This window comes from Marmota monax, unplaced genomic scaffold (assembly GCF_021218885.2).
Source record: "Marmota monax isolate L192 unplaced genomic scaffold, Marmota_monax_Labrador192_F-V1.1 WCK01_AAM20220418_F8-fsc00013, whole genome shotgun sequence".
Classification (NCBI taxonomy): Eukaryota; Metazoa; Chordata; class Mammalia; order Rodentia; family Sciuridae; genus Marmota; species Marmota monax.
The window spans coordinates 240,679-266,078 of record NW_026692202.1 but is presented as its reverse complement, the minus strand read 5'-3'; the positions used below and the strand labels follow the sequence as shown (position 1 = coordinate 266,078).

The following is a 25,400-nucleotide window of genomic DNA, read 5'->3' as shown; positions in this document are numbered from 1 at the left end:
CTAACTAATTCCAGAATGTTCCATCCCCTAAAAAAAGAAACTTTGGAGGAGCAGTCACTCTACTCTAGGCCTCTGGCAACTGCTAGTCCACTTTCTGCCTCTCTAGATTTGCTTCTTATGAACATTTCATTAAAGTGGAATCAATGCAATATGTGGCCTTTTGTGACTACCTTCTTTCACTTAGAGTAATGTTTTCAAGGTTCATCCACACTTTAGCATGTATCATTACTTCATTCCTTTTTAAAGCTGAATAAGATTCCATTGTACGACTCTATCATATTTTGGATATTTGAGTGGTTTCCAGTTTCTGGAAATTATAAATAATGTTGCTCTAAACATTCCTGCACAAATTTTGTATAAACATGTCATTAATAACTCTTGAGTATATCTCCAGGAGTGCGATTGCTGAGTCTCTTGAACCCTAACATTCATGCCAGCACTTTCTATGTGAATCCATTTCCACAGTAGACAGAAGGAAATAGAGTTCACAAGAAACTCCAAAAGTCAAAGAAGGAAATGTAGACAGGTATAAAGAAGGAATAAAGGGGTTCTGCATGAAGCAAAATATTGATGCTCACAAAGCACCATGAATAATATCTTTCACCTACACCAAAACACAGCAGTGGCCATAGCCAGAAAGAGAGGATCAGTGCTGGACCTCAGTTGGCACAGTCTTCTTAATAATACCAGTGAACTCATAATGAGTGCTTGCTATCTTTGAAGCACTATGTCGAGCACATTATGTAGATTGTCTAATAGTAGAGAGGATGGGGAAAACATGATTATCGCAATCTCTGGTTGCAGCCGAGTCTGCCCTCTGCTAGAGCAGCATAATTCATCCCTAGGCCAGAACCTAGAGGGAGAGGGGAAAACAGAAGAAGCAAAATGCCCGAGCAAAAATAAAATAAAATAAAGGCATATCTTTAGGATTTGTTTACCAGAAGCTCAAAAGACTGGGTGGGAAGTAGGGTTCAAAGGCTTGATCATGGAAGAGAGGTGCTTATGAGAAGACAGGCACAATGCAGCAGGAGTCTGAGAAGGAAAGGCAGCCAGTAAGATATCTCAAAGGCCAAGAAAACTTTAAGGAATCCGTGTCACGTTGGTATTTGTTTTGAACTGCATTGACATCTCCCTCTATTTCTATGAGACCTTTGATCAGGCCTGTAGGTGTCACTCTGAAGGATTAAAGAGGTGGGCAGTGCAGGCCGGAGGTGAGACACTAAGCTTGCCACAGGAATTCAGAGACAAATGAGCAGAAACTGTAACCTCCAGAAATGTCAGAATATTATATGGGAGGAAAAGTATAAATTCCGACTCTATGGCTCAAGCCATTCTCATGTTTAGTATTAAAGGAAAAGTGACTTCAAAAGCTGGACACGATGGGATCAGCTGACTTTCACATCATAATCTGCTCAATGACCCTACTGTTGCATTGGGAAAGGAGTAGCAGGTCAGAGTAGGCAAAACCAAGGTCCAAACCACCTTCATAGTAACTGCCTGGCAATGGCACATGATAAAGACCTCAAGACATCATGGTAGCATTGCCCTGAAAGCTCAAACAGTACCAGAACATCTTCTCAGCACCTGTTGGAAGTCTAGGACCATTTTTCTCCGATTACAGATAGGAAACTCAAGCATGGAGGTCTCCTGGACTTTATTGAGTTCACTGAAGTTTTCTCTCACCCCCATCTGAAATAGTCACATTCAGGTGGACCTGAGGCCACTTCTGCAGCAGCGGGGGGCAAACATTTTCTCCAAAGAGCCAGATAAGAAAACATTTCTTTAGCGGCTTGGGAGGCTGAGGCAGGAGGATCGTGAGTTCAAAGCCAGCCTCAGCAACTTGAGTTCAAAGCCAGCCTCAGTGAGGCCCTAAGCAACTCAGTGAGACCCTGTCTCTAAATAAAATACAAAAAAAGGGCTGGGGATGTGGCTCATTGGTTAAGTGCCCCTGGGTTTAATCCCCTGTATCAAAAAAAAAAAGGAAAGAAAAGAAAAAAGAAAGAATGAAACACTTTTCAGATTTTTAGACTCTGAGAAAAGAGGCAAAGTCAAGGAAATTAAGTGGGTACTTATAGAACAAGAAAGAAGACAAATTTCCACAATGTTTTTAATGATGAAATTTTAAAAATAATAATTTCACACAATTTTTAGTAACAGATTTTATAGTGAGAAGGATGAGATTTTTTACACTATTTTGTTTCACTGAAGTTCAAAGTTACTATTTCTAACATCCAACTGATTGTAAATGTTCATTGTAAAAACCATTCTTAGCTCATGAGCTATACAAAAATAGGTGCAGGTTCAATGTGGCTCTCACCCTCTGTTTTGTAGTCACCATTGTCTGAAGCAAAGTGAATGTTGGGTGTTCTCGCCAGAAATCTACGGTACCCTTACTTGGAAATCAGAGATCTTGAAGGGAATTAGGTGTTGCCTTTGAAACATTCAGATATTCCTCAAACCCATTTTTCTGGTGCCTAAATGATAGATATGACCATTCTTCTAGTCGTTACTTAATGAGCACCTACTATGTGCCAGTATTATAGTCACTGGGGATACTTTGGTGAGCAAGACAGATCAGCCACCTGCCTTTATGGGAGATAACAATAAAAACAAGAATTGAAGGAAAATGGTAAGAAAAAATGGTAGTGCTATGGAGAAAATAAGAGAAAGAATGGAGACAGGGAGCTACTTTGGGTAAAGCAATGTAATAAGGAGCTCCTTTTTCTCCACATAATTATCAATCCTTATTTTACCAGACCTGTTAAGTTTTTTGCCAATGGAGGTAAAATTGAATCTCATTGTGTTGTGATTTGCTTCCCTTCTTGAACTTTATATGTATGTATACATTTTTTCTTCGACCTTTCTTTGACCTTCCTCTTCTGTTAATTCCTGGTGATTCCCTCTTTATTTTCTGTTTATCTTATTTACTTTGTTAAAAGTTTTGTATTATTCCTTTATTGGTGATATGCATTGCAAACATCCTCCCCTAGATTCTGATTTGTCTTTTAACTTTGTAATGTCTTCTGTTTACCAGATTTTCATTTCTATCTGGTAAATAATCTGCTCTATGTGAAAATTGGTTGTTGGCTGCCTGTCTCAGCAGGCAGATGGAAAAAGGCATGAATTATGAGTTGAAGCCTTCATTTCATCCCTTATAGCCACTTCTTATCCAAATTTATTAATGTCCCTGAGCCCTAGCTTCCTTGTCTGAAAAAATGAGCACAATTCCTACCTCATGGGCTGGTTCTGAGAACTAGAGAATACATGAAATAGGATTATGGTCTCCTCCAAGTCCACTTAAATTACAAGCTTCTTAAAGGAATTATATTCCCCATAATACCAGGTGCAGTATTGATACTTAACATTTGCTTACTATGTTGATTAAAATGAATTTTCCTTTAAAATGCATATAAAATACCAACTACAATAATATTCACTTAAATTTAACTAAAACATGGAAGACAGGATCATTTATTAATTAGCTCCTTAATACATGATTACTCCAACTGACCTCCTGTGAATTAAAGAAGTAATGGAGGTGAAAAATACTTCCCGGGAGAGGAAGATGGCGGCAAGGGGAGTGCATTGCCCCCGTGTGCCGCGTCACTGTGTGGGAGTATGACGAGTCAGGACGGCTAAAAGCTATCTTGTTAGGAATTTCCAGCAATAGTGGGGTGCTCCGGAACCTGGAGGAAGGATTTCCATCGCACGAGGATCGGCTACGGGGACTCCAACGTGAGAGATTTGTCGCACGGAGGGTAACACTGCTTATTCAGCAAATCGCCCCGCAGCTAGAGTCTGCAGCACGCTGGGAAACGAGGAGATAGCGACGCAGGGATACAGCGCTGCAGTTTCTGCCAGCCGTGCAATCACCGTACTCAGTGCTGAATTCTGGGTTCGAGACGGGGGAAGGAAGCGGTCCATCTCGGTTCTCCACACCGGTCAGACCACAGAGGAGGCCAGCGGCCACCATCTTGGAGAGCTGACATCACCATCCCTGTTTTCGACTGACTGCAGCTCATTCAGCCATAGAACAGGTAATTTCAGGCTGCCATTCGCCTGCGGCTTGCAGAGAGATTACTCATGCTCAGTGCTAAATAACCCGCGGAAACTGCTTCTTGGAGCCTGCTCTTATCAGAGCATACACCGAGCACGGAGCGGCCAAGTTCCGGCTCCCAGAACTGCTCTGGCCCAGGGCTAAGGAGCCCGCGGAAACTGCTTCTCGGTCCGGGTCCTGCTGAGTACTGTGGAGGTAAATACCAACTGAGCCTTCGTGGGCAGTGGCAACAGGACTGAGACGGGGCCTGTGAGGGCCGGTCAGGACTCACCCGTTGCTTTGGTTACCCGGCAAAGGGAACGAAATGCTGCCATTCGCATAGGATACCAACATGGCAGAGATCTGATGTCATCAGAAAGCGGCGGAGGAGAGAACTTCATCAATACCAGCGGCGACAGAAACAGTTGGTCTCCTGGTAGGGAGGGTGAGTCACAGACACCCGAGTCTCTCTCGCTTTGTCGTCGAGCCAGAGGGGAGGAGCCGGGCCGCCGCCCACACCCGGAGCAGGCCCAGCGGCTTGCCAGCGTGGTGGTCGCGTGACCCCAATTGGAGAGGGGGCGGAGCGGAGCCGCCACCCGTGCCCGCAAGGTGGGCAGACCTTCAACCCAGTGGTACACGGGCGTGGTAGGAGGGGCAGGGCAGAGCCGCCGCCCACGCCTGCAAGGTAAGCAGACCTGCAACAGACTGGCGGGTCAGGCCCAGCGGCCTGCCAGAGTGGTAGACACATCACCCCAACTGGAGTAGGGACAGAGCAGAGCCTTCGCCCGGCCCGGATCAGGCCCCTCCGATGTGGTGGTCACGTGACCCCAATTGGAGTGGGGGCAGAGCGGAACCGCCACCCATGCCCGCAGGGTGGGCAGACCTGCGACCAACCTGCAGATCAGGCGCAGCGGCCGCGGGCGTGGTAGGAGGGGCAGGGAAGAGCCGCCGCCCGCGCCTGCAAGGTAGGCAGACCTGCGACAGACCGGCGGATCAGGCCCAGCAGCCTGCCAGCGTGGTACACACGTCACCCCAATTGGAGTAGGGGCAGAGCAGAGTTGCCGCCCGTGCCAGGAACAGGCCCAGCGACCTGCCGGCGTGGTAGTCACGACACCCCAATTGGAGTAGGGGCAGAGCAGAGCCGCCACCCGTGCCCGAAAGGTGGGCAGACCTGTGACCGACCAGCGGGACAGGCCCAGTGGCCTGCCGGTGCGACAGACACGTCACCCCATTTGGAGTAGGGGCAGAGCAGAGCCGCCGCCCGTGCCCGCAAGGTAGGCAGACCTGCGACTGACCGGTGGAACAGGCCCAGCGGCCGGCCGGGGTGGTAGGCACGTCACCCCAATTGGAGTAGGAGCAAAACAGAGCCTTCGCCCGCGCCCGGAACAGGCCCAGCGGTCTGCGGGTGTGGTAGACAAGTCACACCAATTGGAGGGGGGGCAGAGCAGAGCCGCCGCCCGTGCCTGCAGGGTAGGCAGACCTGCAACCGACCGGCGGATCAGGCCTGGTGGCCTGCCGGCGTGGTACACTCGTCACCCCAATTGGAGTAGGGGCAGAGCAGAGCTACCGCCCACGCCCAGAACAGGCCCAGTGACCTGCCGGCGTGGTAGTCACGACACCCCAATTGGAGTAAGGGCAGAGCAGAGCCGCCGCCCGCGCCTGCAAGGTAGGCAGACCGCCGCCCGACCCTGCAAGGGAGACTTTTCAACTATACAAGAGCAATATAAATATATAGGGGAAAAAAACATTTCAAAAACACAACAGTTTCACCAAGCAGAAAGAAACGCAAGCAGTATGAAAAGACAAGGAAAGAAAGGACCACAAGCAATGCAGGTCACCTCAACTTTAGAAGAGGTAACAGCTGCAGCAGATGGAATGTCAGATAAAGAATTCAGGATATACATGCTTCAGATGATCTGGAGTATCAAGGAAGACATTAGACAGCAAAATCAGACAATGAAAGATCACTTCGACAATGAATTACACAAACAAATCCAGGAAGCAAAGGATCAACTATACAGGGAGATAGAGGTTATAAAAAACAAACAAACAGAAATCCTAGAAATGCAGGAAGCAATAAACCAACTTAAAAACTCAATGGAGAATACTACCAGCAGAGTAGAACACTTAGAAGATAGAACATCAGACAATGAAGACAAAGTATTTCAACTTGAAAAGAACATAGACAGCTCAGCAAGACTGTTAAGAAACCATAAGCAGAACATCCAAGAAATATGGGATAACATTAAGAGACCAAACTTAAGAGTCATTGGGATACAGGAAGGTACAGAGCTCCAAACCAAAGGAATGAGCATTCTATTCAATGAAATAATACAAGAAAACTTCCCAGACTTGAAGAATGAGACAGAATCCCAAATCCTAGAAGCCTACAGGACGCCAAATGTGCAAAATCATAAGAGATCCACACCTAGACACATTATAATGAAGATGCCCAACATACAGAATAAGGAGAGAATTTTAAAAGCTACAAAAGAAAGGAAGCAGATTACATTTAGGGGTAAGCCAATCAGGATAACAGCTGATCTTTCAACACAGACTCTGAAAGCTAGAAGATCCTGGAATAACATATTTCAGACACTGAAAGAAAATGGGTTCCAACCAAGAATTGTGTATCCAGCGAAATTAAGCTTCAGGATGGAAGATGAAATTAAAACCTTCCACGATAAACAAAAGTTAAAAGAATTTGCAGCTAGAAAACCATCTATTCAAAACATCCTCGGCAAAACATCACAGGAAGAGGAAATGGAAAATAACAATGAAAACCAACAGTGGGAGATAGGACAGTAAAGGGGGGGGAAATAATCAAAGAGGAAAACAAACCATGTTTAGTAACATAAATAAACAAATATGGCTGGAAGAACAACCCATATCTCAATAATAACCCTAAATGTTAATGGCTTAAACTCACCAATTAAGAGACACAGGCTAGTAGAATGGATCACAAAATAAGACCCAACAATATGCTGCCTACAGGAGACGCATTTGATAGGAAAAGACATACACAGGCTGAAGGTGAAAGGTTGGGAAAAATCATATCACTCATATGGACTTCGGAAACAAGCAGGAGTGTCCATACTCATATCAAATAAAATAGATTTCAAGCCAAAGTTAATCAAAAGGGATAAAGAGGGACACTACATACTGCTTAAGGGAACCATACACCAACAAGACATAACAATCATAAATATATATGCCCCAAACAATGGTGCAGCTATGTTCATCAAACAAACTCTTCTCAAGTTCAAGAGTCTAATAGACCACCATACAATAATCATGGGAGACTTCAACACACCTGTCTCGCCACTGGACAGATCTTCCAAACAAAAGTTGAATAAGGAAACTATAGAACTCAATAACACAATTAATAACCTAGACTTAATTGACATATATAGAATATACCACCCAACATCAAGCAGTTACACTTTTTTCTCAGCAGTACATGGATCCTTCTCAAAAATAGATCATATATTATTTCACAGGGCAACTCTTAGACAATATAAAGGAGTAGAGATAATACCATGCATCTTATCTGATCATAATGGAATGAAACTGAAAATCAACGATAAAAGAAGGAAGGAAAAAGCATACATCACTTGGAGAATGAACAATAGGTTACTGAATGATCAGTGGGTTATAGAAGACATCAAGGAGGAAATTAAAAAATTCTTAGAGATAAATGAAAACACAGACACAACATATCGGAATCTATGGGACACATTGAAAGCAGTTCTAAGAGGAAAATTCATTGCTTGGAGTTCATTCCTTAAAAAAAGAAAAAAACAACAAATAAATGATCTCATACTTCATCTCAAAATCCTTGAAAAAGAAGAGCAAAACAACAGCAAAAGAAGTAGAAGGCAAGAAATAATTAAAATCAGAGCTGAAATTAATGAAATCGAAACAAAAGAAACAATTGAAAAAATTGACAAAACTAAAAGTTAGTTCTTTGAAAAAATAAACAAAATCGACAGACCCTTAGCCATGCTAGCAAAGAGAAGAAGAGAGAGAACTCAAATTACTAGCATATGGGAAGAAAAAGGCAATATCACAACAGACACTTCAGATATACAGAAGATAATCAAACATTATTTTGAATCCTTATACTCCAATAAATTAGAAGATAATGAAGGCATCAATAAATTTCTTAAGTCATATGATCTGCCCAGATTGAGTCAGGAGGATATAGACAACCTAAACAGACAATATCAATTGAGGAAATAGAAGAAACCATCAAAAGACTACCAACTAAGAAAAGCCCAGGACCGGATAGGTATACAGCAGAGTTTTACAAAACCTTTAAAGAAGAACTAATACCAATACTTTTCAAGCTACTTCAGGAAATAGAAAAAGAGGGAGAACTTCCAAATTCATTCTACGAGGCCAACATCACCCTGATACCTAAACCAGACAAAGACACTTCAAAGAAAGAAAACAACAGACCAATATCTCTAATGAAACTAGATGCAAAAATCCTCAATAAAATTCTGGCAAATCGGATACAAAAACATCAAAAAAATTGTGCACGATGATCAAGTAGGATTCATCCCTGGGATGCAAGGATGGTTCAATATACGGAAATCAATAAATGTTATTCACCACATCAATAGACTTAAAAATAAGAACCATATGATCATCTCGATAGATGCGGAAAAAGCATTCGACAAAGAACAGCATCCCTTTATGTTCAAAACTCTAGAAAAACTAGGGATAACAGGAACATACCTCAATACTGTAAAAGCTATCTATGCTAAGCCTCAGGCTAGCATCATTCTGAATGGAGAAAAACTGAAGGCATTCCCTCTAAAATCTGGAACAAGACAGGGATGCCCTCTCTCACCACTTCTGTTCAACATAGTTCTCGAAACACTGGCCAGAGCAATTAGACAGACGAAAGAAATTAAAGGCATCAAAATAGGAAAAGAAGAACTTAAATTATCACTATTTGCAGATGACATGATTCTATACCTAGCAGACCCAAAAGGGTCTACAAAGAAACTATTAGAGCTAATAAATGAATTCAGCAAAGTGGTAGGATATAAAATCAACACGCATAAATCAAAGGCATTCCTGTATATCAGCGACAAATCCTCTGAAATGGAAATGAGGACAACCACTCCATTTACAATATCTTCAAAAAAAATAAAATACTTGGGAATCAACCTAACAAAAGAGGTGAAATACTTATACAATGAAAACTACAGAACGCTAAAGAGAGAAATAGAAGAAGATCTTAGAAGATGGAAAAATATACCCTGTTCATGGATAGGCAGAACTAACATCATCAAAATGGCGATATAACCAAAAGTTCTCTATAGGTTTAATGCAATGCCAATCAAAATCCCAACGGCATTTCTTGTAGAAATAGATAAAGCAATCATGAAATTCATATGGAAAAATAAAAGACCCAGAATAGCAAAAACAATGCTAAGCAGGAAGTGTGAATCAGGCGGTATAGCGATACTAGCCTTCAAACTATACTACAGAGCAATAGTAACAAAAACAGCATGGTACTGGTACCAAAACAGGTGGGTGGACCAATGGTACAGAATAGAGGACACAGAAACCAATCCACAAAACTACAACTATCTTATATTTGATAAAGGGGCTAAAAGCATGCAATGGAGGAAGGATAGCATCTTCAACAAATGGTGCTGGGAAAACTGGAAATCCATATGCAACAAAATGAAACTGAATCCCTTTCTCTCACCATGCACCAAAGTTAACTCAAAATGGATCAAGGAGCTTGATATCAAATCAGAGACATGGCGTCTGATAGAAGAAAAAGTTGGCTACGATCTACATACTGTGGGGTCGGGCTCCAAATTCCTCAATAGGACACCCATAGCACAAGAGTTAATAACTAGAATCAACAAATGGGACTTACTCAAACTAAAAAGTTTTTTCTCAGCAAAAGAAACAATAAGAGAGGTAAATAAGGAGCCTACATCCTGGGAACATATCTTTACTCCTCACACTTCAGATAGAGCCCTAATATCCAGAGTATACAGAGAACTCAAAAAATTAAACAATAAGAAAACAAATAACCCAATCAACAAATGGGCCAAGGACCTGAACAGACACTTCTCAGAGGAGGACATACAATCAATCAACAAGTACATGAAAAAATGCTCACCATCTCTAGCAGTCAGAGAAATGCAAATCAAAACCACCCTAAGATACCATCTCACTCCAGTAAGATTGGCAGCCATTAGGAAGTGAAACAACAACAAGTGCTGGCGAGGATGTGGGGAAAAGGGTACACTTGTACATTGCTGGTGGGACTGCAAATTGGTGCAGCCAATTTGGAAAGCAGTATGGAGATTTCTTGGAAAGCTGGGAATGGAACCACCATTTGACCCAGCTATTCCCCTTCTCGGTCTATTCCCTAAAGACCTAAAAAGAGCATGCTACAGGGACACTGCTACATCGATGTTCATAGCAGCACAATTCACAATAGCAAGACTGTGGAACCAACCTAGATGCCCTTCAATAGACGAATGGATAAAAAAAATGTGGCATTTATACACAATGGAGTATTACTCTGCATTAAAAAATGACAAAATCATAGAATTTGCAGGGAAATGGATGGCATTAGAGCAGATTATGCTAAGTGAAGCTAGCCAATCCCTAAAAAACAAATGCCAAATGTCTTCTTTGATATAAGGAGAGTAACTAAGAACAGAGTAGGGACGAAGAGCAGGAGAAGAAGATTAACATTAAATAGGGATGAGAGGTGGGAGGGAAAGGGAGAGAGAAGGGAAATTGCATGGAAATGGAAGGAGACCCTCAGGGTTATACAAAAGTACATACAAGAGGAAGTGAGGGGAAAGGGAAAAATAATACAAGGGGGAGAAATGAATGACAGTACAGGGGGTAGAGAGAGAAGAGGGGAGGGGAGGGGAGGGGAGGGTGGATAGTAGAGGATAGGAAAGGCAGCAGAATACAACAGACACTAGTATGGCAATATGTAAATCAATGGATGTGTAACTGATGTGATTCTGCAATCTGTATATGGGGTAAAAATGGGAGTTCATAACCCACTTGAATCAAAGTGTGAAATATGATATATCAAGAAATTTGTAATGTTTTGAACAACCAACAATAAAAAATTAAAAATAAATAAATAAAAATAAAGAAGTAATGGAGTGGTAGTAGGTGACCCACAACAGTGGTAGTTACGGGAGATTTGCAAACAGTCTTTTGAGGGAAAACTATCTCTCAAGAGCTTGGAATCACATTTATGCAGTCAATCCTTATTCAAACCAAAATTATTTAACAGCATTTTGTAAAAGATACTTGTAATTAGTTTTAAGGAAAAAAGAAATCAAACTGATGCAAATAGGTAAGACTTACAACTTCACAAGTGAGTGATATGGGGAACAAATGTATAATACACACATTAACAAAAATGTCCTAGTTATTGCTAGCCTTTATTTCAGATTAAAATATATATATTTATATTATAAAAAATATATATATACGTATATATTATACACACATATGTATATACCAGCTCCTCTGATTCTTGAGTATATTACATATATTTTAAATTTCAAGAAGAATAAAATATTAAAATAGTTAATATTTTAATATTAAAAATCCCAGCAGCTTGGGAGGCTGAGGCAGGAGGATTAAGAGTTTCAAACCAGTCTCAGCAACTTAATGAGGCCCTCAGCTACTTGTCTAGACCTCGTCTCTAAGATACAAAAAAGGCTGAGGATGTGGCTCAGTGCTTAAGCACCCCTGGATTCAATCTCAGAATACTGGGCTTTATATACCACAGGCCCATGTGCCTATAACGTCCAGATCCTCATAAACCAGTGTCACAGGTGGTGACACACCAGGTTGAACATAGATGACCCTCATTTGCTGGACTGTTTCTGTGCTCCAGAACACTCTCAGTGCTTTCACCTCTATGCTCTCATTTCATCTTCACAACAATCCTGTGAGTTATTACGACTCATTTTTTACAGAGGAAGGAACTCAGGTTCAGAGGAGGGAGGCATGCCACGTGTCCACATTCAGAGAGCAGAGGAGCAGCATCTAAACTTGCGACCTCCAGTGTAAAAAGAGGACTGAAGGAGAGGCTCAGTGGCCGAGAGCTTGCCTAGCATGTGCCAGGCCCCAGGGTCCATCCCTAGCAATGGAAACTAACAAAACAACAGACATGAGCTCATCTTACAGGTGAAGCTGCAACATGCTCAAGTATTTTCATGCCATTTGTAACTCCACATAAAGACGAGTCCAAAGATCCCGGGTATTACCTTCACTGGCTTCTCCCATATTCTACCCCCAAAACTGCTGACAAAAGAAGCTGCTTTCCACAGCCTCATCAGCTGAGCTCAACGAGCCTGTATGTTGCTAATTAGGATTTTTAAGTGATTTGTTGTGCTCCACTCAAAGTAGATGAAATATAATCTAAAATTGCTTGCTGTCATATTGTGCATAAGAGTAAATGCTATTCAACACGAGTATTGCCTCTGATTTCTGGTTAGATTCTGAAAATACATTTGGAAGTCTTTCAACAAGCTTCGAATAAAAATGAGGCGGTGATCGCCATGAAGATGGATTTAGACACAGAGTTTGACTCTCTCATCAGAGGCCTTGGGCTCATTTACACTCATGGCTTTATTTATTCAAATAACTTGCTGCTTCTCCCCACCCCCAGGGGGATTTAAAAAAAAAAAAAAAGACTGGCAGACCATCCTTCCATTACTGCCCTGTGCAAAGAACCTAAGATAAACAATGTCAACAAGAATCATTGTGTTTAACAAACTCCAAGATGTGCCCCAGCACTGTTTATAAGATGTAAATCAAGACTGGTTTTTATTTTAGTGTGCAGCTAAATTCAAACGTCTGCTTCATTTTAGATCTCAGCCCCCTGAAAAGAGCCAACCAGGCTTTATCCAATACTGTCAAGTGTGCAGATTCAGTGAGGCATCAAAACACAAATGTGAAACATGACCTACACAATGTCCATTTACATACGGATGATTGAAAGGTCACCATACTATGATAGCCCTAGGTGCTTGTCACCAAATATTTCCAACTCTGACTTTAGGCACACAGCAGGGTGGGACCTCTGGCTTTGATGGGAGAGAAACAGACTCTGGCCATTGGATCTAGAACAGGTGTGATATGCATCACTTCCAGGCCAGAGCTTTTAACACTACCATGTAAGACCCTCCAGAGCACTCCCTCTTCTGCCAAGGTGATGAGAAATGTTCCAGATGGCGGCTGTGCTGCCAGCTTGGGGCCTGGAGAGAGGCCAATGATAGCACAATGATAGGCACCTGTCCCCTAGCCAACCTTCAATGAATCAGTGAATACAGAGCACCAGCAAGAAATCAATCTATGTCAGTATGAGCTTTGTTTATGACTGCAGCATAAATTGGCCTTTTCCTGCCTGATACCTCAGGCAAATGGTATCATGAAAAGGGCTTGGTGACTCTAGAGATAAGTTAGCAGATCCGTGTAATTTAGTATCTGAAGCTAAATGTTATTATCTTGTCAGGGAAAGGCTCCTCAGCCCACAGTTCACATGGCCCCAGCCATCATGTTCCAAAATCTGAATTAAATAGACCTATTTACAATTGGAAATTGAAAAAGGAAAGTTACAGTTGTAACCTTCCGAACTGCCAGTTCTAATTTATTGGTCTGTCAAGGTTCTTAGTTGTAAACAATAGAAACCACTCTGGCTAGTTAAGCAGAAAAGGAATTGATTAAAGATTTATTAACTTGCAGAATCTACAGGGCAGGAACACCACCTCCTGACACGTAGCTGTAGACTATACTGCCTCATTGTTGGGCAGATGCCACGCATAGCTCACTTCACCATTGCTAGAACTCCAGCCACTGAGCCATTCTGTGGTCCTCATACCATCTACTTCTTTCATCTGTGAGGTGCAATCCAAACTCTCATGCAGGTATATTGAATAGTGATGTGCCTAGGTCCCATGCATGTCTGTCTGTCCATCCTTCCTTCCTTCTTTTCCTCCTTCCTTTCTTTCTTTCTTTCAGAAATTGAACCCCAGCCCATTATTTAATTTTTATTTTTTGAGACAGGGTCTTATTAGGTTATTTAGGGCCTCATTAAGTTGCTGGGGCTGGCTTTGAACTTGTGATCCTCCTGCCTCAGACTCCCAAGTCATTGGGATTACAAACACGTACAACCATACCCAGTCATGAATGCACTTTAAGTGCAAGGGAAAATGGCGGGGAAGGATTGGCTCTTTTCTTGAAAAGGTAGAGAATTCCTCAAATAAAGGAAGGGAAGATGTGGCCAAGAAAAGTACCCACTTTGTAAGTACCCAGTAAACCTATGGTATTATATAACTATGTTCTTCAGGGCTAGTTTTAGTTCATAATTGGGTTCCCAGAGACCTGGTTTCTGCAGGTCTCCTTTTTCATCTAGTACCTGAAAATCAGTCTCTGGCTTTACTATATCTAGTTGGGTCTGTCACTTACAACCTGGAGAGTCCTAACTGGTATAGAAGTAACATGCACTTTGGAATCCCAAACTAGTCAGTTGGAAAAGGGATTGTAAATAAGCAGATGCCTGAAGAATTATTTGAATGATTTTTTTTTCTTAAAAGTAACTCTGCATTGACAGAAAAAGAAAATCAAAGAATGTAAGACTCTAACTTAGGTTTGAGAACTTTAATTGGGATCATAGACTGAATTACTGATATTTACTTTCTCTACTAAAAATCTTCACATATAACTTTTTACTTTTTAAAAAAGCAAGGGGGCAGAATTACATATACATAGATCTTGTAGGCATATACCACTGAATAAAAAATCATGTACAATCACATATATTCAAGGTACCAACTTAATGCCAAATTCTACTTGGAAATAAGGTTATCTATAAGAAAACATCTAGACAGAAGTAATTAAGAAATAAAGATAAATAGGTACATATATATACAAACTCACACATATGCTAGGGTCTGGGATTATTAAAACATAAAAACAAAAACCCAAACCCTGTAATCTATTTTAGGTGCTCAGGTCCAAGATTTCCAAAATGGGGTAGTTGAAATAAAAGAATAAAATACTGTGCAAAAAATAATATTTAATAGTTAGGGAATGCCAAGGCCTTGACTTTTTGGGGTAAATTAGATGACGTTTCCCTGTCTCTAAAAATGGGTGCCCAACACAGGGAGGGGTACGGTTGTACCATGTTTGGGGAAAGTGGCCAGAACCAGTCAACCCAAGGCCCTGGAGTGGAGTCAGGTTAGTCACTCTGGTGGCATTGGAGGGAGAAGGAGAAAGAACTCAGAAAGCCAGGATTTCCAGACTAGCCCTATTCCTCCACAATCAAAAGAATGTTACATTAATATTGTATTAATATTAGTTCATATTAATATTATATTAACATTAATATTAATAATATTTGTATATTCCCTTCAAACTAACCCTCCCCAATGTCCAGCGCCAGTCTTTTAAAATTTTTTTATATGTATGTATTATTTAGATGCTCATGGACCTTTATTTTATTCATTTATTTGTATGCAGTGCCGAGAATCGAACCCAGTGCTTCACACATGCTAGGCAAGTGCTCCACCACTGAGCCACAGCTCCAGTCTTAATGTGACTGTCTTTCTTAATAGGAAGAGTTCAAATGGACCTTGAGCTTCTCTTTACCTGTTATGTGAAGAGTTGCCACTGAGCAGCATTAATCTTGCTTGTCACTTTTTAGGAAGAACAACTGTTAATTTGAGAACATCTGGCTTATGGTTGTAACTTTAAATGCCTTCAGAGATCAGACAGGTAATGTAAATGGAAAAAATGATAAGCTGGATCCCACTAGATGCTTCACCTAAAGATATTCAAGACAGGGTTGGGGCTGTAGCTTAGTGGTAAAGCACCTACCTGGAAGGCATAAAGCCCTGGGTTTTATCCTCAGTACCAAAAAAAAAAAAAAAAAAAAAAAAGATATTTACTTTCAAAAAACATAAAATGCTATGTGGCTAGGACCAAAATCATAGTCTAAGTTTACTTCCTACACCATCAACTAGCAGCCCAACTTGCTATTCATTTAAATTATATATGGCCCCGAATCATAAGGCTCCTAAAACTCAGTTTCTTTTCAGGTATTTGGCAGGATAAAAATACTTCTTGAATAGCAAATCTTCTCACCCTCTTTTAGCAGAGGCTCCACAGGCCATTAATGGGGACCAATATGAGATATTCAGAGGACCCTACTGCTGCTTTTCAAAGAAGCTTATCAACCCTTTGTAGACTCCTCCTCTGTGTATGTATGTCTCATAGCAAATTAAACAGGCACCTGTTACTTTCTATGAATCATAGAACAGAGAGCCAAACTCCTTATAAACACAAGAACTCCAAAGGTATCATTGCACAGATGGAAAATCTCAAACGCCTACCAGCCTTGACAGTGTCCAGTTTAACTCTGAGGCCCTGATTCTCTTCACAGACTAAATAGGAAATCTAATTCTATTTGAGAGTACTGACAAGGCATTCTTTCCCTTAGAGAAAATGGACTGGACAAATTACACACAAAAACCTAAAATCTCAACCAGCGGTTGTTGAAAAACAATACAGCCTCCATTAGCAGTTCCTTTACCCACAGAGTGCCCTCTGAGAACTAACTGCAGGGTATGGAAAGAGTGCAGAGCCCTATTCCCTGTTGCAGGCACATCAAAGTTGTAATAAAAACCTGCTTTTCTTTATGAAACTAAGCAACTGCTATTTCACACCCACATATTGCTGGAGCTCATTCAATTACCCTCAATGACTTTGTTTAAAATGAAAATACTTTGCCTCCTGAGGACAGTGTGAGAGGACTGATTCATGCTACTTCCTGAAGAACAGAAGTGTAGGTACATGTGCAAACCTGAGGGACTCTAAACTACTGCTGAGCCATATTTCACAAGAAATTCAAACTTACCTCCAAGTATTTTTTAAAGAACAAGGACTCTCGATGCAGTTGGATATATCAGGGGGGGCATGCTATATCACTTTTCCTCATTCTTCTTGCTGACAATCAGAATTAGAAAACTAAGAGGAGGATGACAAGAAATGAGAAAGACCAAATTTTGCCATATGGGTTTTCAGAAGAAGAGGAAACAGCTCTCCCCCCACCACACACCCCCACCCTGACACATTGTTCCAAAGGAGCTATAACTCACAAACCAAGCCAGCACATTGCTGGATTTTGCAGCTCAGTGACTCAGAAGTCACTCTCCTAGCCAACATATTAAATGTCAAATTACGTGTCTCTGATAAGAGAGAAGACATTTCTTTAGGAAGCTTGGCCCCTGAGCAAGTGTCTCTCCTGTGCATATGATGAACCCTCTATTTTAAAAGCTGTTGTCTTTTAGATGGAGTTCCAGGCTCTAAGAGATACAGCATACACCCAAGATCTACATGAAGAAGCATAAATCACAGAGACCATATTGAGTCCTCTATAAATTCACTCCCCCCAAGAACTTCACCTATGGGAACTATAGTAAATGTGTTTAATAATAATAATAATAATAATAATACACAGATGGAAAAGAGAGAGAAGGGAAAGAAAAATAATCACAGTGATATTTTTATGAATATTCAGTATACAAAATTCAGAGATTAAGAGCTCTGATGGAATGCTTAAAGAAATCTGTAACATACAAGAATATATAGCTTCCAGGGTAGTCACAATCAAAAAGGGCAGAATTTATTTATCCATCATTTCTCATTTGTCCTCATTTCATAAAGTTCTAAGATTATAACTCCTGGTGTACAAGAGGACTTAATAACAGCTAGTTTCTATGCAGCTTGATGAAAAAAGGGGGATGCAAGAAGAGGGAAGGAATTTTATGAGGACTACACTTTTCTTTTTTATAACAGAATGTTTTATTTAAGAGTAGCATAAGCTATGATTAAAGTGGCAATATAATTGCTGAATTTTTGTGCCTCTAACACCTGCGAAGGAAGCATGGTGACAAGAAACGCTGGCAACCCAATTATTTCATGCAGGTTTTCATCCACCCAAAAAGCTGTCCTCAAAATAGAATGGAACTTGCTCTCCTTTACCAGTCTGGTAGGTGCCTGGGGCAAAGTAATCAAGAACTTCATAATATTGTTGATCAGTATTCCCAACAAGCAAAATTTAAATAAAATAAAATCCCAAGAGCCTAAAAAATAACTGCCAAATGTTATTTCAATTATTTAATGGTGCATTCAGCTTATATTACACCATGTCTTGATGTGAGGCTCAAAAGGAACAAGATTTGTCTCCAGAGAGATAGAATATTAAGTGTGGTTCTCAGAAGTGGGAAGACAGATTAGTAACTGGTTTTTCCAGTTTTGAGGAATATTTTAATTCAACTGTGATATAATGGGAAAATGAAACAAATTCAAGATCCTAGCTCTCTAGGAACTTGGGGAAGTTAGATTTATATCTGAAAGTAAGTAAATGTTTAGAGAGAAGGAAATCCAGGGAAACTTTTTCCTTAAGTGGCTAAGAACCTAATATCTTTACAATAATACTAAGTCCATTTGCTTCTTTCTTATATAGTATATAAAAAATATAACCAAAGACATACCTATGATCAGCTAATAGTAAGATGATTATATTTTTACGCTTCAATCTCTGGAGTCCTTGCTAGAGGTCACTATGGGAAATGCGATCCTTCCCATTGAGAACAACTTGGAGACAAAACATTCCATTTGAAATGAATTATCAGGTCTCAACATGCACAAAACAACTCACAGCTCACAGAAGGTATAGCTGTTGTCATCCCAAACTGGGGCAAGATCAGCATGGAAATAGGACTGGTATGGGAAGGTTTCCAGGCCATAAACCTTGACCTGAGCATTCAAGGATGGAAAGGGCAGGAGGATGGAAGAAAGGAGGATGGGGACCTTGCAGGAAAAGGAGTCAGCATGAGTCGGAACAGAAATAGGTTTTAACAAATTACATTTGAAGAATGGCTGAGGCTATAGAGCTGAGTCAGATTTGTGAAAATTAAATCTATCGTTATTGAGTGCTTGGACACATTAGGCACTATGCTAAATATTTCCTTTTTATTTTCTTTCTAATCTAATTTTTAATAAAATTGAGTCCCAGGGTTCAGACTTGGGTCTTTTGTCCTTATTAGCCACATTCCCTCCCTAGTTGATCTCATTCAGTCTCATGGTTTGAGTGCCACCTGAACCTGAATGACCCCCAAATTACTACTTCAGCCTGGACCTTTCCTTCAATCCCAGATTCATATGTCCAACTGCCTATTTGATATTGTTCACTTGAATGTCTAAAGGATATCCCAAACCTAACATTCCTGAAACCAAGCTTCTCCTTTCTGTCCATCGACCAAAGCAAAACAAACAGAAGCTAACTGCTCCTCCATGTATCTTCTACATGTATCCAGTGTCACATCACTGCTCACCACCTCCACATCTATGGACCTGCCTAAGCCACTCCTGTCTCCAGCCTGGATCTCTGGGGCATCCCACTAAAGGGAATGTATGTGACTCTGAGTTTATGCATTCCAAACCTTGCCATTTGTAGACAGGCTCCAATTGTCTGAAATAGAGACAAAGACTTAAAAGTAATTCTTGGACAGGTGACAGCAGAAACAACAGATGTTGACAGTGAATCTGAAAGAAAAGGGACAGGGAGTAGTAAAGTATATCAAGGATACGACATTTGAGGATACCTACAGAGGAACAAAAGAAGCCAAACTCTTAAGAAATGTCAAGTCCTGGCTCAAACGTCCCCTCCTCTGTTTGCCCTCCTGACTCTTCCTTCTTTAGTTTCCAGGCCTAAATTTGAATTAGCAGACTGTTCACAGCACTAGATGTCTCTACTAACCGTCTCCCCTTCTAGACTTTGAGCTCATCTTGTGCCCCCAGAATTGGGTACCTGACAAGCTCCTGGCAAGTGTGTTGAATGCATAATACAGTGACATGGAAAGTACCTGGGGAGCATGAGAAAGAAGTGGCTGCTCTCTTATGAAAGAGCTAATTAAGACTTTACATAAGATGTACTGTTTTAGAGATAGAAAAAAGAAGAGGAAGAAAAAACAACAACAACAACTGGGTTTATCCAGGAAGATAACATGGATGGCCTGGAAAGGAACAGCAATGGTGGGGGAAGACAGAGGACAAGGCCTGAAAAGGAAGTTATCCTTCAAAAAGTTGCCACAAAGGCTGAATTGGAAGCTTCATGTCTGCATAAAATTTCCTATATTTTTAATGTATATGATAGACTTAATTTTCTTGAATATTAAAGATGCCAATTGCTACAAAAAAAGAAGAAAAGAAAGAAAGAAAGAAAGAATAAATAAATAAATAAATAAATAAATGGTGGAGGGTATTGAAAAGTAGGGTAGAAATGGGCAGCCGGAGAAAGCAGCAGAGCCAATGGGAGAGCATGGTTTGAGTGGGGTGTGGGGTTTGTGATACTTAGAACAGAGGAAACACCAGGCAGGAGAGAGAGTTTGCTTCAGAGGATACAATTGGTGTTGGGATTGGGAGTGATGTGCCCAAGAACAAGGCAGGCTGACACCTGCAGTTCTTAACCTTTCCACTCTTGAGTTCCATGAAGAAGTCTGGGAGGCCAGAGGCTTAATCAGAGGTTAAAACTGGACGACTCAATGAGGTGTGCGGTGAGAGATCAATGAGGTAAGAAGAGCAACAGAGTACAGCGTTGTAAGACAAACCCAAGTTATTACTTAGGTCCTCGAAGATCCAATTAATTTGCCATTAAGTGGCGCTGGGGGCTTGACTTCTTACCACCGTCCGGCCACCCTATCAATACCTGGGGTGGGATTCCAGGGAAATTTGGCTGGGGGGTGGAACTTCATCGCTGCAATGAAGGTGGGAGACAAGCCACTCACTGTGGATACCCACCCAGCTATCAGACCTCCATGGGGAAAACAGGCAAGCCCGTAATGGTAACCACGACTGCTTCCTTTCCCTTTCCTGCCTATCACTCAAAGCCTTCGCTCACTAAAGTAAACAGGGCTTCGTCCTTCATTGCTGGATGCCTGGAGCCCAGAAAGGGGCCTGACACACATCCTCTATGTTCAGCAAACACTGATTGAATATGGATTGAACTCAGTTCCGCTTCATTCCATCGGGCACTGAAGGATGCTACCAGTGAAGTCGCCTGAGTGAGCACAGAAGAGAAGACTCTGAGGTCCCCGTAGGGCGAGCTGCCATACCCAGGGCGGAGAACTCCTTAGCAGGGCCTGGGTGGGGGATTCTGGTCCAAGGCCCAAGACTGCTGGGTTTGCAACTGACCTTCTGGCGGGGCCGCCCGCGAGGGGCACAGCAGCTTGGCTCCGGCGTCCCGCTCCCGCCGCCCCCCGGCGGTGCTCTGCGCCCGCTGCGCACGTAGGTCACCTGTCTCTTGCTTGCACCGCGCGGCGGGACGGGCGCTGGTGGCAGGTGCGGCCCGGGTGGTCGGGGGATGTGGCCTCGCGGGGCGCTGTGGACTGAGGGTCCCGACCCGGCGCGTCTCAGCTCGACGCAGAGTCGCAGGCCCAGCAGCAGCGCGGCGCCGAGCAGGCACCGGTGCAGGGCGCCGCAGCTCCTCCCGGGAGGCCTCTCCCGGACCATGGCGGGGGTGGGCCGGGACTGCACTCAGGGTCCCGCAGGCAGCTCCTGGCCCAGCAGGGATGGCCCCGCAGGCCCGAGCTGCCAACTCTGGAAACTCCCCCTCGGGCCGGGGCACGGGCTCGGACCCGCCTCCCTCCCTTCCGACCCGGGAAGCCCCAGCGTAACCTTATCCTGCCCAGCCGGGCGCAACCGGCCGGTGGAAGGGGCGAGGCGCGGTCCCCGGGCTGCAAGCGGCTTGGACTAACCAGGGGACCCTCAAGAAGCGACCTCCGCCCTGATCTCCAGAGCCGGGCCGAGGTGAAAGACACAAGGCCAGGAAAAGCTCGTTTCTAATAGAATCCTTGGCCATAATTTCATCTTCTGGTATTGGTATTATTGGAAGACAAACGGGAGGCGGATAGGTGAGCAGCCAGGTTTTGCTACAAGGAACAAGCTCTGATTGTCGAGCAGTTTGTGCCATTAAGTGAGATATAAAAATAAATCATACTTATGCTCGGGTTTACAACTTCTCTCCCTTGAGAAAGGCATAGGGGTGGGGGTGGGGAAGAGGAGGAGAGAGAATAGCACTCATTGCAGAATAATCAAATTAGTTATTCCATTTCTAAATTCTGCCTGAAGCCAATCCGTGCTTTCTCTCTGTGTTATGAAATGTGTGGGGGTGAAGAAGGAGAGGGAAAAGCCAGCTAAGACATCTGACAGCAGGGAGAGAGAACAGAAGTTACCATGGCATGATGTAAATCAAATTAATTTAGCTCCAAACACACACCTCCCTGCTGTCTTGCAGAGATACAGAGGGACAAATTTATCTTTGGGCAAAATACTCCCCAGCTGGTATTGCCATCATCACCTTGACCTTAATTAATCAGACTGAACGCTCACAGCCTGCAGTCCAGTGTTGCATGTTCCATTTTCAGTTGCCGGTAGAATTCTTTCCCACCTTCAGTTTGAAGTGGGTTTGAATTAGGTTTAGGTTTGGGTCATTTTTGGTTTGTTTTTTTTTTTAAACCATAGCCAGGTCCTCCCCCACCCTGAGGCTTTATGCTTGCATTTTTCATGCTATTATGTGAGGTTGCCCCTGCTGACCTCTCTTCTCTTTCCCTTAAGTCTATGCATGGACAACAGAGACCAAGTACTGAGTCCTAGCCCCCCTCCCCGTTTGAATTTTGGGAATTTTCCATAGGGAGCTCTCCTCCCTAAAATTCTCTTTCCTTTCTGGCTTAAGAAAGACCTAATTTATTCTTTGTCACTGAACAATGCACTTACACTCTTTCTCTACATCTGACATGATTTCTTGACCCAAACTAGTCCATTCTCTGACCACTCCACATCCTTAGGCTCCTGAACCTTTCATTATGATTAACCCTTTTTTTTTTTTTTAGATACAGTCCCCAGGAAAGTTGCATACAGGCTGTGTTTTAATGGATTCAAACAAGTACATTTTCTGCACACAAACTATAAGAAACAGTCTTACATCTTGTGACTAGTTACTTGAAATTGTATTTGAATCAGGACCCTGCCAGTCAGCAATGTGAAGCTTGTAGATAAAGTACTTAACCTCACTGAGCCTCAGTTTCTCTGTGGATAAATAAACCTACATATATAGTAGGATTATAAGTATTGCAAAACTATTATATGCTTAGTACCTACATGATACCCGGCCCACAAAAAATACTCAATAGTAATTTTAAAAATTACTTATTATTAAAGAAAATCCCAAATGTTGTCATGAAAAACAAAAAGAAAGCATAGTTTAAAGTCAGTAAATAAAGTTTAGATTTACAAGTAGCTTACACAGTTTTCTTTGGAATTAGGAGTCTAACAATTTCAAGAAAACAACCATTAAGTACTGGTATCAAAACAGGCGGGTGGACCAATGGTACAGAATAGAGGACACAGAAACCAATCCACAAAACTACAACTATCTTATATTTGATAAAGGGGCTAAAAGCATGCAATGGAGGAAGGATAGCATCTTCAACAAATGGTGCTGGGAAAACTGGAAATCCATATGCAACAAAATGAAACTGAATCCCTTTCTCTCGCCATGCACCAAAGTTAACTCAAAATGGATCAAGGAGCTTGATATCAAATCAGAGACATGGCGTCTGATAGAAGAAAAAGTTGGCTACGATCTACATACTGTGGGGTCGGGCTCCAAATTCCTCAATAGGACACCCATAGCACAAGAGTTAATAACTAGAATCAACAAATGGGACTTACTCAAACTAAAAAGTTTTTTCTCAGCAAAAGAAACAATAAGAGAGGTAAATAAGGAGCCTACATCCTGGGAACATATCTTTACTCCTCACACTTCAGATAGAGCCCTAATATCCAGAGTATACAAAGAACTCAAAAAATTAAACAATAAGAAAACAAATAACCCAATCAACAAATGGGCCAAGGACCTGAACAGACACTTCTCAGAGGAGGACATACAATCAATCAACAAGTACATGAAAAAATGCTCACCATCTCTAGCTGTCAGAGAAATGCAAATCAAAACCACCCTAAGATACCATCTCACTCCAGTAAGATTGGCAGCCATTAGGAAGTGAAACAACAACAAGTGCTGGCGAGGATGTGGGGAAAAGGGTACACTTGTACATTGCTGGTGGGACTGCAAATTGGTGCGGCCAATTTGGAAAGCAGTATGGAGATTTCTTGGAAAGCTGGGAATGGAACCACCATTTGACCTAGCTATTCCCCTTCTTGGTCTATTCCCTAAAGACCTAAAAAGAGCATGCTACAGGGACACTGCTACATCGATGTTCATAGCAGCACAATTCACAATAGCAAGACTGTGGAACCAACCTAGATGCCCTTCAATAGATGAATGGATAAAAAAAAATGTGGCATTTATACACAATGGAGTATTACTCTGCATTAAAAAATGACAAAATCATAGAATTTGCAGGGAAATGGATGGCATTAGAGCAGATTATGCTAAGTGAAGCTAGCCAATCCCTAAAAAACAAATGCCAAATATCTTCTTTGATATAAGGAGAGTAACTAAGAACAGAGTAGGGACGAAGAGCATGAGAAGAAGATAAACATTAAACAGGGATGAGAGGTGGGAGGGAAAGGGAGAGAGAAGGGAAATTGCATGGAAATGGAAGGAGACCCTCAGGGTTATACAAAATTACATACAAGAGGAAGTGAGGGGAAAGGGAAAAAAATACAAGGGGGAGATATGAATTACAGTAGATGGGGTAGAGAGAGAAGATGGGAGGGGAGGGGAGGGGAGGGGGGATAGTAGAGGATAGGAAAGGCAGCAGAATACAACAGACACTAGTATGGCAATATGTAAATCAATGGATGTGTAACCGATGTGATTCTGCAATCTGTATATGGGGTAAAGATGGGAGTTCATAACCCACTTGAATCAAAGTGTGAAATATGATATATCAAGAACTATGTAATGTTTTGAACAACCAACAATAAAAATTAAAAAAAGAAAACAACCATTAAGACTCAATAAACCACAAATGTACTCTATTAAGTTCTATAATTGCATAATACTATTTAAGACACAATTTGTACAATGCTTTACAAACCTGGATCAGCAATGTCTGATGTAGACTTTGCTAGAAGTTTTATATTCTATGCAATCAACAATAGTACTAAAGAAATAATCTTCTTTTTTTAAGATCATGATACTACTAACGTTTAACCTCCATTAATTGTTGGGTTTCTCTCTATAAGAGAAACATGAGGAATATTTCAAATCATTAAAATGGGGGTATTTGATAAGACTCTGGACTGGGGGAGA

General features: G+C 41.8%; 1 protein-coding gene across 2 annotated transcripts in view; it reads right to left on the bottom strand.

Annotated features, from left to right (window-relative positions):
• Mettl24 (methyltransferase like 24) overlaps window positions 1-22,079 on the bottom strand; it is a 107,440-nt gene extending 85,361 nt beyond the window's left edge. The window contains exon 1 of one of the 2 annotated variants that reach the window (XM_046430005.2): window positions 21,314-22,079. In XM_046430005.2, the coding sequence (XP_046285961.1) occupies window positions 21,314-21,631 (318 nt within the window). In that variant the 5' untranslated portion in view covers window positions 21,632-22,079. The remainder of the gene's footprint in view (window positions 1-21,313) is intronic. The other variant, XM_046429997.2, reaches the window with a different exon arrangement.
• Window positions 22,080-25,400: the final 3,321 nt, after the last annotated feature.